The sequence below is a fragment of the Carlito syrichta genome, unplaced genomic scaffold (genome assembly GCF_000164805.1).
Source record: "Carlito syrichta isolate Samal-C Ts95f unplaced genomic scaffold, Tarsius_syrichta-2.0.1 Scaffold308917, whole genome shotgun sequence".
Taxonomy (NCBI): Eukaryota; Metazoa; Chordata; class Mammalia; order Primates; family Tarsiidae; genus Carlito; species Carlito syrichta.
In genome coordinates, this window is record NW_007253013.1 from 535,882 (window position 1) to 554,415 (window position 18,534).

Sequence of the window (18,534 nt, forward strand, 5' to 3'; positions counted from 1 at the left end):
GCCAGCTAGTAAAGATGCTCTTTAAAGGTCAGACAAGCTACCACACGCCAGTCTCCACTGGGAGACATGAAGACGAGATTCTCTTAGTAGTGATAGGTCATTAGTAGAAGGTCCAATGGGCTCTCTTTGATTCAAGGCATCCTGATTTTGTAAAAAGCAAACAACACAAGAATCTGCCTTTCCTGCAGCACTGTGTTGGCAGCTCCCAGTGCTATCCTAACAGGCAGGGATTTTATAATAGGGTGGGCACTGTTTTCCTCTTGCCTGGCTGTCTGACCCACTAGCAAGCCCTATTTCAGCGCCCGATGGTATCAATCATAATCTCGCTATGCTGCACTCAAAACCCAAGCGGTTGAACTTTAACTGAAGTGTGGGAGGTGGGGAAGGTTGGGAAGTCATGGAAGGACATTAAAACCTTGGCCTGGGAACTATTAAGCATTCCTTTGTTTCATCTTGCAAACCCAACCACATCCCTCATGCCTGTTCTCTCAATCTGCAAAGTGCTTGTTTGTAAATATGTGTTAGAGAGGCTTAGGGAAAAGGCATAATTTCCCTCGCCAAGTGTCCATCCAAATGTCAAGCACAGAACATTCATTTTCATTTCGATAGGAGCCTTGATTACGTAAAGAGTACATAAATGCCGCAAACAATTAATCTGGCACCTGAGAGTTGTGAATGTCACATAGGTACACATGGTATTTTCAAAACCTCAGTTACTTGCTTTCTTATACTTCCAATAGTACATAATTTTTTAAAGAAAAATTTCTTGAAATCAGGTGTATTCAGGCAGATAATAGGAACAATTTTAATTCTGTCATGGGTTCAAAGATTGATTCAGGTAGAAAGATTGTTTCTAAAATCCCAGAAATAGAGACAGTCTCATGACATGACATTTTAAAATAAATCATGCTACATATGAATGACAATTCCCATTTTGTGGTTTCTACCCAAGACAGGTGACTTTGTTGAGATTATAATAGTCCTCAGGTGTGCATTAAGCATGTAGTAAGATTTATTAAATAAATCAAATCAATGAGCTTCGGACTTGCTACGTTAACTTGATTATTAACTCCTAAGATTTTTCTGAAAGATTTCCATTAAAATTATTGGGTCTACCTTTGTGTTAGAAAGCAATTTGGGATTTAAGAAATCGTAACATTCATGATGTGATGCAATGTACTTATTTTCCTCTTTAACAACTGTATTTTGCACTTTTAAGGTAATCTTTCTCATTAAAGACTAAGAAAGCTACTTATTTCCTGATAATGGGGACCACAAAGAGCTCTTTTTCAAGAAATTGCAAATGGTTAGCCTCCAAATTACAGGTAAAAGATACACATCAAGATATAATAATTTTAACACCAGAACACTGTATCCTTTCACAAACAATATATACATACACAAGTGTGCTCTTGCCAATTTCTCTACTCTGTTCTTTTCTTGGTTCTTGAAATTATTCAAGACCAACTACAAGACAGTTTGCTTACATTTCATGATTTTTCTTCAATTTTTATAAGACTGTATTTGAGTGCAGATGCCATGCCAAAAGACAGACTAAAAGTGGACAACATTAGAATGTGAAATCTCAGTTTGGGGCATTCATCCATTTGTTCCATGCATTAATTCATCAAATAGTTACTAAGTGTCTTATCTCTGTGCCTGGCATTATGCTAAGAACACAGAATGACAAGACAGACTCCCCGCCCTCAGGGAACTTGCTATTTTGTTGAGGATCTAGAAAACTCTCTGAGGTTGGAGGGCAAGATGAGAGTAAAACACAGCAAGAAAAAAGGTGCTAAGAGGCTCTCAGTGGTGCACGTGGTGCAAATTCAGGCGTGTTTGTTTGTTTGTTGAGACAAGGTCTCATGCTATCTCCCAGCCTGGGGTGCAGTGGCTAGATCTTGGCTCACCACAGACTCCACCTCCTGAGCTCAGGTGATCCTTCCACCTCAGCCTCCTGAGTAGCTGGGACTACAGGTGTGTGCGACCACACCCAAATATATATATATATATATTTTTTAATTTCAATAACTTTTGGGGATACAAATCGTTTTTGGTCTAGGCTTTAAGAATACGCACCACCCCCACCCGTGTTTGTATCTTTGTAGAGATGAGGTCTCACTATGCTGCCCAGGCTGGTCTTGAACTCCTGAGCTTAAACGATTCTCCCACCTCAGCCTCCCAAAGTGTTGGGATTACAAGCATGAGTCACCACACCCAGCCCAAATCCAGATTTTTAATACCTGAACATAGTAGAAAAATTCAAAAGGCACAAAAGGGGACATTGTGAAAATTACCTCCCTTCCTTGCTCTCCAGCCAAGCTTCTTGACTATCCTAGACATATGCTATGTAAATGCAAGTACACCCTAGCACTGTGGCCTTGGACTAATTGTTCAGCCTTTCTGGTCCTCTCTTTCTTTGTCTTTTAAATAAATAGAACAACCCCTATCTTGGAACTGTGACTCTTAAATGAGATCTTGGTTTTAAACAGGAGAAACTCTGGAAAATCTAAGGGATTTTACTAGCATCACCATTATCTCCATCCTCTCAGATATCCAGTCTCCCAGCTGGTCTTATTCTCGGACCCTAAGCTCTCACCTTCGTGGCACAATCAACAAAGCCCTCTTCACTTTCATTCCCTAAATGTTCCTACAAAGTCGGCTTCCTTAGCGTTCCCAGTGTCCCCCAGTTCAAGCCTCTTTCCTATAAGTCTACTACTTTCTCTTTCTCTGGCTACTTCCAGGCAGGATTCTCTCTCAGGAGATTTTGTGGAGCTATCTTCCAGTGATCCAAAGGTAGAGTCCAGATGGCTCATGTTAATTGAACACACAGATACGTATTTAATTAAGGTGCATTGATTCGAAAACATTAAATCTATCTCTCCACAGCACTTTGGTGAGGCGTGGAGTTACAGGTATTGTTGAGAGCAGGGGGCAGTCTCAGGCAGAACACTGAAAGACGACTGCTCCTCAAATTGCAGCAGTTCCTCCTTCTTGCCCCGTGACTTGGACAGATCTTGTGAGACAGCGCATCTGGAGAAGGAAGACCTTGGACATGGCGTATTAGTCAATGGGGCTGCTTGGTGAAATAACGAACTCCCAGTTAGAAGAATTTAAGCATAGACTGAAAGATGCACTCACTTGACTTTCTGATCATTTATTGTCATTTTAAGACTTTTTCGTTCATGTTTTATATTTAAAACTTGTTGTGAGTTTTTAACACATGGCTGTGGCCAGACACAGTGGATCACACCTGTAATCCCAGCACTTCGGGAGGCTGAGGCAGGAGGATGGCTTGAGCCCAGGAGTTCAAGACCAGCCTAGGCAACATAGCGAGACCTTGTCTCTACAAAAAAAATTAAAAAGCTGGGACCACAGGCATGAGCCATTGTGCCTAGGCTTTCTGCTTTTATTTTTTTTAATTTATTTTTATGAGTTGGAGTCTTACCCTTTTGCCCAGCTAGAGTGCAGTGGGAAGTTCACAGCCACCACAGCCTCGACCTGCTGGGCCCAGGCAATCCCACCACCTCAGTCCTCCAAGCAGGTGGTACAGGGCTATAGTTCTAGCTACTTGGAAGGCTGAGACAGAAGGATCCCCCAACCTCAACGGACTGAGGCTGCAGTGGCTGTGAGCATGTCATTGCACTTCAGCCTGGGCAACAGAGTGAGACTCTTACTAAAAGAAAAAAAAATCAGAAAAAAGGCCAAAAAACTCTCTATATAAGGCTGTTTAGTTCCATTAATCTCTCCCATGTTGTTGATGTCACATGAGTTACATGTACATATGCTGTGAAATCCATGATATAGTGTTATAATTTTTGCTCTAAATAAATACATATTTTAAAGACAGAAAAAAAAAAAACAATTAAAAAGCATGGTGACATGCACTTGTAATCCCAGCTACTCAGGAGGCTGAGGTGGAAGGATTACCTGAGCCTAGGAGGTTGAGACTGCAGCAACCCATAATGATATCACTGCACTCCAGCTTGGGCAACAGAGTGAGACCCCAAATCAAAAACAAAGCAAAGCAAAACCAACAAACAAAAAACCTGACTATGGTACAAAATTCAAAAGGCACGAAGAAGCAAATAGTGACAATTAGCTCTCTTCCTTGTTCCCCATCAACCAACAGCTTCTTGAGTATCCTTCTAGAAATATGCTATGCAAACACAAATACACGTCGTTTCCTATTTTACACACACAGGCCTGAAGCTTGCTTTTTTCACGTGACAATACAATCTGAATGAAGATAGCTTTCTCTCTCTTTAAAAAAGTCCCAAAATGTGGAATGATGATTTCTTCAACATTAGGTTGTTTCCAGTCCTTTCATCTTATAAGCAATGGTGCAATGAATGGCGTGCTGCATGTATAAAACACTGGTACATATAAGTTGACAACTGCAATCGCTTTCTTCAGTTCAAGATCAGCCTTCTTCAGTTCAAGATCAGCCTTCTCAGCAGCATCTTTATCAGCGGGATATTTTAAATGTTGTGTGCACCAGGATCGCCAGGAGGCCTTGTTGAAACACAGAAACGTTGAAGTATTTGCGTTTCTAACAATATGCTTGTTGAGGACCACACTTGGGAAAACTGCTGCCTAAACAAACCCCTGCACAGAGTTGGCTTCTTCTTCCTCTTCCACCTCCTCTCCTCCTTCCCCTTTCTTCTCTGTTCTTCCTCACTACTCCTTTCTTTTCTGGCTCCTCTCCCTCTACAGCCCCTCAAATGGAGAGGATCTAAAGTCCTGCCCCTCCACTACAAGTCCCTCTACTGCAATCTCATCCTTTCTCATGACTTCCCTAATCCCCTCTCTACCAACAAGGCTGACTTCTCTCCTGAGCTCCACAGTCCCCTGTTCCTCTAGTGCTCTCCAGGCTCAGCGTCTTCAGATGCCCCCTCTACCCCTGCATGTTCCTCTTCCAGCTTCCACATGTCCAAATGCCACATTACCCTGAAGATGTGGCTCATACGCCACATCTGTCTCTGTGTCTTCCCCAATCCCACAGCAAAGGGGAAGGGGGGGGTCTGTCTACATGCTGAAGTACTTAGGAGAGAAGTAGAGGGGTGTGAGAGTGTGTGTGTGTGTGTGTGTGTGTGTGTGTGTGTGTGTGTGTGTGTGTGTAGAGAGAGAGAGAAAGAGAGAGAGGAGAGATAAAGTAAATCTGGCAAAATATTAATAATAAATAGATCTAAGTGAAGTGGTATTCATTGTATCAATTTTTTCAATTATTCATTTGAAATTTTTAAAAATTAAAAAGATAAGCTAGCTAACTTCTCCAGGCTTCAAATTCTTCATTAGTTTAGTGAAAACTACTCGCCCTACTGGGAATATACCCAGAAGAACTCCCCATGCTGGGAATATACCCAGAAGAACTCAAATCACTCTATAAAAAAGATATCTGCACACGTATGTTTATTGCAACATTGTTCACATTAGTAAGAACATGGAACCAACCGTGCTGCCCATCAAAAGAGGACTGGATAAAAAAAATGTGGTACATAAACACTATGGAATATTACGCAGCCATAAAGAACAAAATCATGAACTTCGCAGCAACCTGGATGGAATTAGAGTCTATAATACTGAGTGATCTTTCACAGAAACAAAGAACTGAGTATCACATGCTCTCACTCATAAGTGGACCTTGAACAACTATTGTAATACTATAAGAAAAGGATTGACAGTAGCAGGAAACTGTGTGTATGGGGGGAGGTGGGATTGGCAGTAGTGGGAATATGCCTAGGGAAGGGGGGCACACCTCATCCATAAGGGTATCTGCACAATTAATATTTTTATACCTAACCCTGAATTGTACCCTACAATTTTAAAATAAAAAATTTAAAGAAAAATATTATCCATTTAAAAACATGAATATTGCATAAGGTATATAAAGCCCTGGCAGAGTGCCTGGTGTATGGTAATCACTGAACAAATATTAGTCATTGTGCACACATGCACAAACCATCATATTATGAAACCAAAGTATGTAATCTAATTCTCTGCACAATACAACAGTTCATCCATGTTAGTTACAGAGTCCTAAGCAAAATTCAGGCCAGAAAACCATGGATACTCCACATTCTAACAAAAGTTCAAGCCGTTGTTTCTTCAGTAAGATGCCTTCCAAAGATTATTCCTTCTTCATATGAATTAACTCTAGCTTTGGATCTTTTCCTGCCATCTATTACCTTATAAAACTGGAACAAAGGTTTGGCTTTGTTTAAGTTCAATACCCAAGACTCCAGCAAATGTTTACCTTTCCCTTTTAAAGCTTCCTTCACCCGCACCATGCCCTAGCAAACACATAAAAATGCCATTTGCCCTACTTTGCAGTGTGTAACCCAGCCTTTCAAGATGCCTCCCAAGAACCTTCTCCAACCCGATTTTTACTTTTGAGACCATAGGGATATATCCTATAATATTCTCTAACTGTCCATAAGACAAGTATGTTTAAAATCAGCCCATAAATTGGCTTAGGAAAAAAAAAAAATTGGGGTATAACTTTCTTAATCAGTGATACCTATCAACCCTAGCTCAACCTAGACTGTCTGATAAGCAGAAAGAGAACTCTCCAACCCACAGCATTGAACTTGCTGAGGTTTGAGGGTGAGAAAGAAGCAAAGCCAGGAATCCATGGGGCACTTGGGAGTATAGACTTCTTTCAGCAGTCCTTTGGTTTATCTTTCATCTTGAAAATTCATATTTTCACTTGTTCCCTTGTCCCTTGGAGTCCTTCCTTAGCAAGTTTTGCAGAATGAGACCACTGTCCACTTAGGAAGAGGCCCTTGGAAGGTGGGATTCATCAAGACTACCAAAACGTCAATTTTCTAAAGTGCTGTGGTTGGTACATAGTGGGGCGGGGGAGGGCAATAAAAGTTGACTAAGCAGTTTAGAACAAAAATGTTCAGCGAAATACAGAGAGAGAAGGAGAAAGGGAGAGAAAGAACACGTCTGAGGCAACTTAATGGATTTGCCATGATTTAATAGTGATCCAAGCTATTTAATTAGCATAAACTTATTTTTCACCCAAAGAGTCTGAATAATTTGCAGTATACAAGACATTAGAAAACCTACATATTCTTCAACTTCCTGTCTTTTTATAGGTTATGGCCAAAGCCCTACAGTTCCCATCATCCTGCTTTTTAAGCTATGGAAATAGAGGTAATGAGGACAGAGAGAGGCTGTTTTTTCTCTCCAGTGGCAGTTGATGGAGCAGAAAGCTAGACCAGGCTTTCTGACCTTGAAAAGACAGGGTTAACCTGTGCAGTGAGAGAAGAAAGACACCTGGGCTTTCTATGGAAATAGTAAGTCACCCTTATGACAGTTCTACTCGTCACAATATAAAGCAACATGTAGTCATATGTATTCACCATGACCCAGGCCCAATCAAATGTATCCTTAAGTCCAAAGTCTCTTCAGGGAAGTGCAGGGGCATTAAATCAACTCCATTTTCTTCCTTAAGGATAAATTACCAATATAGATAAGATCACTTTACTCTAGCTTGCACTTTTAGTTTCCTTCTCCACGAGCCGACTCATCTTAGCATATCTATCCCTCAGACTGGCTCTCAGTTCTTAGATGATATGTCCTTAGGACTAAAGCAAGACCAGACAGGAAGGCAATAAGGCACAACTATTAAGGGAAATAGATCCCATAAAAAAAATAACAGTGTGTCCCCTCACCTTGCAATTTCTCACAGTTTCACAAATTACCTCTAAATCTCTTCTGTAAATCAAGTTCACCTGAACCTTCTAAAGAGACCCCAAATGAGAGGAACCTACCCATAAAATGAACATTGGCTTTAGTGTAAGCATTCACTTCCAATTTACCACTTTGGTATAGGTGGGTATTTGTTTATTGAATTTCTCAAGTTGCACACATAGAGCAGATAGTCATTGTGTGCCTTCTACAATCTTTATCTTTTTTGATAATAATCTTCATTCTTGCTTTGTAAATTTTTTAGTGCTGTGCTTCTTGCATGGTTTTGCAAAAAAGAGTGTAAGGATAGCCTCTACTATTCATAACAAAAAGTTATATTAAAGAAAGTTGCACTGAAATAATGTAAATGAGTCTAAAAATGCAATTCCATGTATGATGAAAAGGAGCTAGAGAGAGATTAGGAAAATGGAGAATAAATGTGTGAAGGCATGGAGATAAGAACACTGAAATATTTCAGAGAGGTAATATTACAGAGTATGCATGGATCTTCAGAGTGAGGTTGTAATTACACAGAGAAGCTCACTTATAGGCTAATCAACACACATACATTTGCAATGTGTTGAAGAGGGCAAAGAGTCCTACTCCCATGTCCATTCTGGCCAATGACATACATGTGTGATATGGACAGGAAATGTACCAGGACAACAGAAGACTTGTAGAGAGAAACTTGTGCATTGGAAATGTCAGTTCAGCAAGCCCATCTTTGGGGTCAGGGGAGGCTGTGGTGTGAGGATGGGGCAGGTGATGAAAGCAAGGTGACCCGATCAAACTACTTTGTTGAAGCAAATGGAGCGGATGACTTGGTTTTCTTTCTTTCTAGACCCGTATAGGTTATACCCTATAGATTTTTTGAAGAAGAAAAATCACAGCATGCTTTGATCTAAAAAAATGGAATTTTCAGATTTTCCTCTATTGGTATGGTTAATAGCATGAGCTCCAGACTCTGAGGGATCTGGGTTCAAAATCTTCTTTTTCCATTTGTCCAATCTTGGAGTGCCTGGTATGGTGAAAGGTAATATATAGGAGAATCAGAATCTGAGATACACAGGAAAATTATCCATGACATCTCTTGACCTCTCTGCTTTCTACCCTACTCCAGCCAGGTCTAAGCCCACCTCCAGTCTCATCACAAAAGGATGTTAACAGAAATGAAAACAAATGCCTTAATTGTGTCCTTGGCCCTCTTTAAAGTTGCAACGACTTCCTGTCTGCAAAGTCCTCCCCAACCCCCAAATGCAGGAAGAACATTTACCGATGGTCTAGCAAAGCAAAGGACTGGATAAACCAATTCCTCTAAACCCACTCCTGCAACTCAACACACAAGGTGGAAGGAGGAGGAGGGTAGACATCGCTCAGAAAGGTAGTCACTCTGCTTCTGGAAGCAGGGACATAGGTTAAAAAACAGCAAAAAATAACCTAGGGAGATAGAGCTTTATATTATTGAATTACAATAGATTTTTCTAAAAAATCAGAGGTAGGGGAATGGGCTAGTGGTGGATTTATTTGTCTGCTTGATTATTTAGTGGTGATGGTTGTAAACATTTTCACTGAATCCCGAACCAAGGTTATTCCAAAAAACTTGGAGGCAGAGTGATAAAATAAAAATTCATGGAAAGAAGCCTCCTTTATCTTACATAGGTTATAAGCCATGGATGGGTGAATCCTAGAGACGGGGAGAAACTGTATAGTGTTCCAGTGAAAAGACACAAAAAGGAAACGCGTTCCTCAAAGGTAGTACAAAGTGCTAAGCAGCATCCAAATGCTCAAGTAATTCTTCTCTGTGGTCACACGAGAGAGGTCTTTGTAGCACACCGAGCTTGATGTAATCTTAAAATCATTGTGAACAGGGAAAACAGCACTGGACACAAATATGGGGCCCAGTTTCAAGAATCTCCTTAGAAATCTGGGAGAAAGGGAAGCCTGTAATTAGGGTGCCCTGGAGGGTGATGTCATCACCTGGAGAAAATCAGTGCTCTGTGCCAGGAATCTGAGCTCACAGCTCTTCAATAACTCAATAGGGTCTTGCATGGGAATTCTTCATCCTGCGGATTAGTTAGCAACAAATCTACTTTTTAGGACCAGTGTTTACTTAAGGAGAGAAAGAAAATTAAAACAACTTTGTAAAATGGGAGTCAAGGAGAGAATGTGGCAAAGAAGTTCTTCCAGTAGAATTGTATGGATGGAAAGGTAATCATCTGTCAATGCCCCCTCTACCACCACCCACCTTCACTCCTTTCCTAGAGAAAGAGAGAAGGGAGAAGGGGAGAGGGCGGGGGGGGGAGAGAGAGAGAGATTGAGAGAGAGAGAGAGAGAGAGAGAGAGAGAGAGAGAGAGAGAGAGAGAGAGAGAGATATACCCACTTCTCACTGTTTTACAGCTGAGGAAACTGAAGCTCAACAGGGGAAGTCAAAAGCCGGCTACTCCAGTACCAGGACTAGAATCAGATTGTCTGAGCACCATTCCAGTGCTCTTTCTGCTGTATTATCTTGGGTCCTGGCCCCCATCAATTTCCAAAACTGTGACAGTGTGACCACTTAGAACCCCACTGGCCTAGACAGCAGAAACCCAGGAATACCCGTTCACATTACACAGGCTTCCAGACTGCACAGATCCCGAGGGCAAAAGCAGGTCCTGCTAGAGCCTATTTCTGCTGCTTGTGTAGTTGTGCAGAAAGACTCTGTGGCACAACCAGTGAAACCGGTTTTGGGTGGAAGAACTCTGATACCTCCACCAGAATCAGGCTGCAATTGACACTCTGCAAATCAGGACTTAATCCCCAAACCTAACTTTAACTAATAGCTCTAACACTTTTCCTAGTCAAGACATTTTCCTACAATTAAACTAAATGATTAGAGTATTATGTCTTTTCTTTATTTTTTTTCTGCTCATGCTAAATGAAAGATTGGAATACAATGTAAGTCAGTAACAAAAGAAAGGACTATGAAGAAAAAAATCTATAAACCTTACCACCAGGACTTGATTATACATCTGTGGCAAGACTATCAAATACTGGACTTACTATTATTATTATGTATTGAGTTGGAGACTCACTCTGTTTCATAGACTGGAGTGCAGTGGCACACTCACAGCCACCCCAGCAACGACCCACTGGGCTCAGGCGACCCTTCTACCTCAGCCTTCCAAGTAGCCAGAACTACAGGCACGTGCTACCATGCCTGGTTAATTTTTATTTATTTATGTAGAGATGCAGTCTTGCCAAGATGCCCAGGCTGTTCTTGAACATGTGGGCTCAGGCAGTCCGCTCACCTTGGCCTCCCAAAGTGCTGGGATTACAGGCTTGAGCCATCGCGCCTGGCCTTTTTTTTTTTTTTTTTAAATAAATGCATCAAAACTTAAATATGTGAATAAAAGCTATACTTTAACATAATCATCTTGGGGAGACATACGATTTTCTCAAATGATACTGCTGTGACTTAAAGCATATTTGTAGGGTCTCTTCTGACATTGCATGTTTCAAAGATGGTTTATAAAACCTTGTGCTAAAAAATCAAATCTCATTTTTAATCATTAGGTGATATTATCCAACTGGAGCATGGACCACCTGAGACCCCACCACTATACAATATGTCCATGTAACAAACATACACGTGTACCACCTGGATCTAAAACAAAAACACCTCGAAAGATCATGATTTGCCACTATTGTGGGCACTCAAAAGGATGCCACAGATGCTCCCTTTAACAGTGGTGACACAAGTTAGCTTTGGGCCGGCTGCCCTTTGGCACCCTGAGTACTGGCCAAAGGAAACAAGAGCTGGGGAATGCTGGTGGCCTTGCCGGCCACACTCTGCTAAGCCACAGGGTGAATTGAGCTTATCCTAGGGCTTCAACCTCTACTATGCTGAAAGCCAATGAAGATCTAAACTACATATCAGTTGTCTGGAGGGATGTGGTCGGGCATGAAAATTCAAATGTCCACAAGGGACAGCCAGAGAAAGTTCCAAAACTGAGAAGGCTAGAAAGAACAATAAAGAGGATAGCCAGCACCTCACAAGAGCCACTTGTTGCCTTGCAAACACCCAAGCCCCTGGTTATAAAAATCTTTAGTTGTCCAAAAGATCTAACAACCTGGAATAATCTTCTGGTTATTAAATGTGGGCAAGAAATATTAAAATATGCAATATCAGCACATAAATGCATAATACATACATAAATACATTCTGTGGACTATATGAATGCTGTAGATCACAAGTTTGTGTCCGCTGGCTATTCAAACCAAAATATCATGTGACGTGACACTGAATGCCTGCTCTGAAGCCTACAAAAGATTTCTGTGTGGATATTTGAAAGGAATTTGAAAGCAAATGCAACTGTTCCTGAGAAGTTCACAGAATAAAAAATCAAAAACAATTCCACTGTGAGAGGGAAGCCTTTTACTTACTGCTTTGTTGAAAACTTTTGTGATTTTGTTTTGATAGTCTGCTTTTTATAAAATCAACGATACTTTAAAGAAATGCCTTAGGTTTTGCAGATTTAAAAAAATTCCTCTTGCCCCCTGTAATGAAATGGATTTAACCTTCATGGTTTTTCTTTAAAAACCCTTGAGTAGTGTGGAGAAAGTTATTTGGAGATATTTTTTATTACTTATCAATTAACTCAGATCTCAAACAATTGCAACAACCGAGAAATAGTCACTAAAGATGTATATTAATGAAATAAAATAATTTTGCTGCAATATGAAAATATAAAATGTCATTTGTCAAAGCATATGTGAACTTAAACTTGTCTGCCTGAAACAACATACATGTACACCCACATACACACACATATACATTTAGACAAGAAAAGTAAGCTCCTACATATGGTAAATGAGTGGTGTGGGATGAACTGGAGGGTGAAAGCTCAACTCAACTCTAAATAAACAAGCTCACTGGTTTACCACATAGCCTGAAGCATCCAGCATTAAGCTGTCCCTTCCAGATGAGACATTTTCTTTTAAAGGTCCCTGTTGGAACACCACAGTTAACACATTCACCCACTCATTATCACAGATTGCACGATAATGAAATTATGGCAATGATTACAGCTCATATTTATAGCTTGCTTTAACACTGATAAGACACTTCCAGTTACACAATCCCGTTGTCTTCCCAGTGACTCTGGTCACACTGTGGAACAATTATTGGTTCCCTGGCCTCTCTCCCCAGGACGCGGGATCATCACTTATCATTCCCTTGGCATGAGATGAGGGCAGCAGAGACATTTGGAAATGTATGTTTGTCTGCATGTGGAAACCCAGGCCAGAAAGGTCACATGACTTGCTATGGATTCCAACCCCACCCTAGTCCTGTTTGGTTATCTAGCCTGGCAATCTGGCCTCTGAGAGAACGGGGCATGAGGAGACAGAGCAGGCATTGGCTGGACTGAGAAGGGGTTGGGCAAGAACATGGTAAAGGTGCAGCCAGTCCTGAGCACATGAGCCACTGTTCTCAGGAGAGGGCAGGGCAGAGAGAATGGGGCTCAGGTAGCTGAGGAAATGAACCCAGTGCTGAAAGCACATGGTTTGGGCAGGAAGTTTTCTATGGAAGAGGGTGGGGGGCTCTTAGAGACAAACTTAGCCTGCAGTTCTATATGTGGGCCTGATCTTGTTCCGAGGCAAGGTCTGTTTCCTTCCCAGGAATTCCCAAGCCAAGGACCTTCCAGGCTGTGCTGGCGTTCTGTTGCCGCTTGCTCATTTGGGCCACCTCTTTTGGGCCTATAACCAGTTTCATCTACATTGTTTATACATGAGTGAAATGAGACACTGAGCAATTCTTCTTCTTCTGTAGCTGTGCCTGCAGACTCCCAATTTGCTTCCTTTCTCACCCAGCCTTCCCCTTGCCCACACACAATAAAGCATTGACCAGAGCTGTGGACACTGGCCTTTTCACTAGTTTGAAGACAAAGTCTTCTAACACCTTCCTAGACGGTATGGAACTGAAGCAAAAAACAAGTTTTGGCTTCTTCTGGAACCTTCCCTTTAAGTGCAAAATAAGGATCAAGGATCAGAAGCTAAAGAATACAGAAAGAGGAGTGCGCATGGCCGAAAGGTTTAAAGTGTTCATAAGATCCAAGACACTCGGGGCTGGAAAGCAAATCTGGGTATCAGGGAATCTGTCTTCTTATCCACACCAGTGCAATGGTGGACGTCTCTCCTCGGTACTCATTTTGACCGATATTTTACTCTTGCACTTAACCATCCTGGCAACCCAGAAAAACAGAAAAAGGTATAGCAGCCAGCACGAGAGGAGTAGGTCAAGATCACCTCCCTCAGTGACGCAGAGAGACCTGCAGCTCTGCTTCCTGCACCCCTCTCCACTCAAATATCTAAAGCCTGGAAAGGGGTATGCCCAGTTGCTCTCCTATGAAGACATTGGCTCGGAGCTCTTCCCAGCTTCTGGAGGAGGCTGCACAGAGAGGCCTGAGAAGGGCCCTGGGGGAAATCTACAGTGCAGGGAGAAAAGGTTTTGTGGCCCAGTCTTCCCAGCTCCAAGTGCTAAAATAGAGCTAGGGGCCTGAAGGATTTGGGAGGAACACGCAGCTTGGTGCTTTACATTCTGCGGGGTCCACAGAGGAGATGCGTGCTCTCCCCATCCCCAAAAGGTAAAAGGTAATAGGCTACTTTTCTCTTTATAGGAGGCTACCTCTAGAGATTCTTCATAAAGAATCATCTGCAGAGGATGGGCTCATTATTTGTGAGGTATGAATCATGAATCAATGCTAGTTTCTCACTCACCTTTGCCTCTTCATTCACGTCCCAGGTAAAAGACACGGCATTATATGCAATCTCTTCAATGTTTCCAATCGTATTAAAGCTCTCCTTGTAATCAGCTATAACATTAAAGAAGAGAAAGGTTTTAAAAGATTAAGAGTTACTCAGTGTCATGTACTAAACCATCATTTTCCAATGGGCAAATCTAAACTTTGCTTATTTTTCTGGCTATCTCCATGGCAATCGTTGATTTGGTGCTTGCTGATACTCTTTACTAATATTTACTCTATAAGAATGCAAGTATGTCCCTCTGTTGAAATCTGGCCAGGCACGGTGGCTTCCAGCATTTTGAGACACTGGGACGGGAAGCTCACTAGAGCCCAGGAGTTCAAGACCAGCCTGGGCAAAATATCAAAACTTTGTCCAAAAAAAGTAAATCTGAGTGAACCAATGTTCTTAGCTGATTTGTTTAACAGTTTCACTTTTTAGTGTTTACAACATTATTAAGGTTTTCTTTTTCCTTCTGAGCCTCACATTGCCTATCCATTTTCTCACCTACTCACTTTCTTGCCACTTAATCTAGCTGGAAGTGCCAGAGTACTCCAGAGGGATTTTTTGGTAGAACAGAATATTCTGTTTATCAGCCAGGCAATGTCATCAGGAGACTACAGGAAAATGTTTTTTAAAATTTTTTTTTGTCTTAGGTATAGAGAGTTGAGTTAATTATACTCAGTTTACTATCAACACTGTCTGTTCAAGGCCTTCTCTTGTTTTATGTCTTTATTTGGGTAATATGTATTTATTTTAACTACCATTATCCTCCCCCAGAAACACAATAGCTATCAAAGTGTTAACGTGTATTCTTATGAAACATGTTGGATTCATTTGCCTGCCTCCATGGCTTTAATAATCATAAATTCTATTTTCTATGGCTGGGGTTGCCAGTGAGCAAATATTTGGGACATACTTATCCTCAAAATGTATTGATTGTTTATCAGAAATTCAGATTTAACTGGGCACCTAGTATTTTATCTGGCAAATCTAGTTATGAATCTTTTCAGATCTAACCACATTGAAATAGGCTGGCCACATGCCTATTTCAAACTGTGGCTGCATAGAATTCCATGGTGACTCTCAACCCCAGTTCACTTATCTCCTCTCCCCAGAGAGGGACCCTTCAGTGATCTTTGCTCTCTGACACCACAGGCAACACTGTCACAAAAATCCCTATTCCTGGGAGATGAACTGATGATTACTCACAGAAAAAAAACCTACCAAATGTGTTCTCCAGTGTGGTCCTCCAGACTCATTCTCCAGAATAGGTCAGCCTATCTAGCCTCCCACCAGAACTCTATTTTCCCTCCTCACCAAATTTCCACTTTCTTGCCAATCTGACAAGTATAAAAGCATATCCCATTGCCATTATATTTGCATTTCTTCCATCACTTGTGAGTCCAAGCATCTCTTCTCACACACGTTAGGTAACCATGTTTCTCCTTACATGAACTGCTTACTCATGCCTTTTGTCTACATTTCTATGGGTTCTTCAAGGGAAACTGGAGTGCAATGGCACAATCACTGCTCACCACAGCCTCAAACTCCTGGCTCAAATGATCCTCCTGCCTCAGCCTCCCAAGTAGTTGGGATTACCGATGCCGTGCCTGGCTAACTTTTTCGACTTTTTATAGAGACAAGGTCTCACTCTATGTTGCCCAAGCTGGTCTCAAACTCCTGAGCTCAAGCAATCCTCCCCACCTCAGTCTCCCAAAGTGCTGAGATGACAGACATGAACCACTGCACCCAGCCTAAATTTACATTTTAAATAAAGCACACACATTTTAATATAAAAGCATGTATGCTCATCATAGGAAAGTCAGGGAACATGAACAAATAACAGCCACAATCTACTCACTCACAAATAACCAACTATAAATATATCTGTAGTACGCTTTATCTTTCTATCTTCCTTATTCAAAAATACCTAAGTATGGTTAAATACTATTGTAACTATTCTTTTTTATTCATTGATTTATTTATACTAAACCCATCTTCAGCATCTTCACATGTCAATAAGCTGTTACAAAATTACTTTTAGTGGCCAAATACCACTATGTTGAATTATGTTTCATAACTTTCTTTTTTGCTCTAGGTGTTCATTTAGATGATGCCTGATACTCTGCTATTGCAAAGAACATTTCATTTAATTATCTTTACAGCTAAATTATCCTCACAGTATAATTGCTTAATTATATTTCATTAAGATATATTCTCAGAAATAAAAGTAGCAAGTCAAAGGAAAAACTATTTTTAAAACTATTTTATTCATTTTGTCAAGGTGCTCCTGGAAAGGGTGAAAATGATCTATGTTCACAATAACAGTGAACAATATACAAATTCTTTTTTCCTCAAACTGTTTCCTCCCAAATCAATTTGCAAAATATGGTACCTTATCATTTTCACTTGCAATTCTTTGATTGCTAAAGAGATTGAACAGTCTTTCATTTTGCTTTTGGCTCCTTATAATTTTTTTACATTTTTTTTCCTCTTTGCTTTAAAAATTATGTATGTATTGCGGCAGTTTCCTATTTTGTTCTTACCCATTTTTTTCCATCAGGGTATTCCATATTCTTACAGATTTTAAAGTAAATACTTAAGGCTGTGGGCAGTGTCTCATGCCTGTAATCCCAGCAGGCATGAGGATTGCCTGAGACCAGGAGTTCAAAATCAGCCTGAGCAACGTATCGATACCTCATCTCTACACAAATTCAAAAAGTGAGTAGGGCATGGTGGTGCACCCCTGGAGTCCCAGCTACTCAGGAGGCTGAAGTAGGAGGATTGCCTGAGCCCTGGAGGTCGAGGCTATGGTGAGCCATGAATGTGCCACTAAACTCCGGCCTGGGCAACAGTGAGACCTGACTCAACTAATTAATTAATTAAACACTTAAAGCTAAAAGAAAAAACAAAAAACAAAGGATAATAATTTTGCATCCTACAACTTTAAAACAAGATTTGACAACTGTATTTGGGAGGATTTTAAATGTAAACCTGTGCTTTCAGCAGGCCAGTCAAGCTCTTACAATTTCAGAGAGTCACTTATTTTAAAGAAATAAAATTCCTTAATTCTTTATAATTAATTGTTTTATAAGATAGTCTTGCAATTTTGAAGTTTTCCATATTAATTTTTTTAAAAAAGTGTTTAGGTCAATTGTAAATAAGAAAGCAAATGCTATATCTAGAAAGAAAGCCAAACCAAGGTGGTTTGTTCAAATGCTTATCTTAGCTCTCATAGTTACTACATCATGGGGTTTTATTTTTCCATAGTTTCTCCATGTGAAAAATGTCTCTCCTTAAAAATGCAGCAGCTCAAGAATGGAAAGGATTTCAACAACAAATGCAACATTGATATAAAGGAAATACTTGCTGGGTCTCCTGATCTTGCACAGGCTCCACCAGTTTCTATGACTTCACTGAATCGACAAATGAGTGGAAGAATGGTTAACTGTGGGCACTTTATGGGTCAGGCCGGGTCCTCACGCCCCAGAAAGAGCAGAAGACAAGGCTAGTCCCTGATCTTGTGGATCTTTCCGTCCAATAAGTAGATAAACCAATAAATGAACAAAATTATCCTTAATCTACTTTTTTTTACACCAAAAGCAAAAGGACTGGTGAGACTACTTTCCATTGGGTGGCTCCATTTCCTTGTCGATGTCTTGCATAGCAAATACATGTATATTTCACTTATTTGTTTACTATTTCTCACCAACACTTCTCATTAGCTATATGTTATAGGAGAGCAAGAAATTGTCTTAAATACTGCTGCTTTGTCAATGCTTGACAGCATACACATAAGATTCACTCCATAAATTTAATGAATGACTGAATCCATAGGTATTCTTAACAAAAATATAACCAAGGGACTAATGTCATGCAGTCTTCTCTAGCCTTGTAAGAGAAGGATCTGTTCATTTTAACCCTTTGTTTTTAGTTTCTACAGATGGCAATATAGCTCTACTCCCTTTCATGACTATCAAAGTTTTCTAGAGAGTAAACAGCTGATTCACACTGATGCTCTTTGTCCACAGGCATAGCTGTCCAATGCATAA

General features: G+C 40.6%; 1 protein-coding gene across 1 annotated transcript in view; it reads right to left on the bottom strand.

Moving 5' to 3' along the window:
• GRHL2 (grainyhead like transcription factor 2) overlaps window positions 1–18,534 on the bottom strand; it is a 182,886-nt gene that overhangs the window by 54,033 nt on the left and 110,319 nt on the right. Inside the window, exon 9 of the mRNA XM_008066408.1 lies at window positions 14,456–14,550. Coding sequence (XP_008064599.1) covers window positions 14,456–14,550 — 95 coding nt within the window. The remainder of the gene's footprint in view (window positions 1–14,455; window positions 14,551–18,534) is intronic.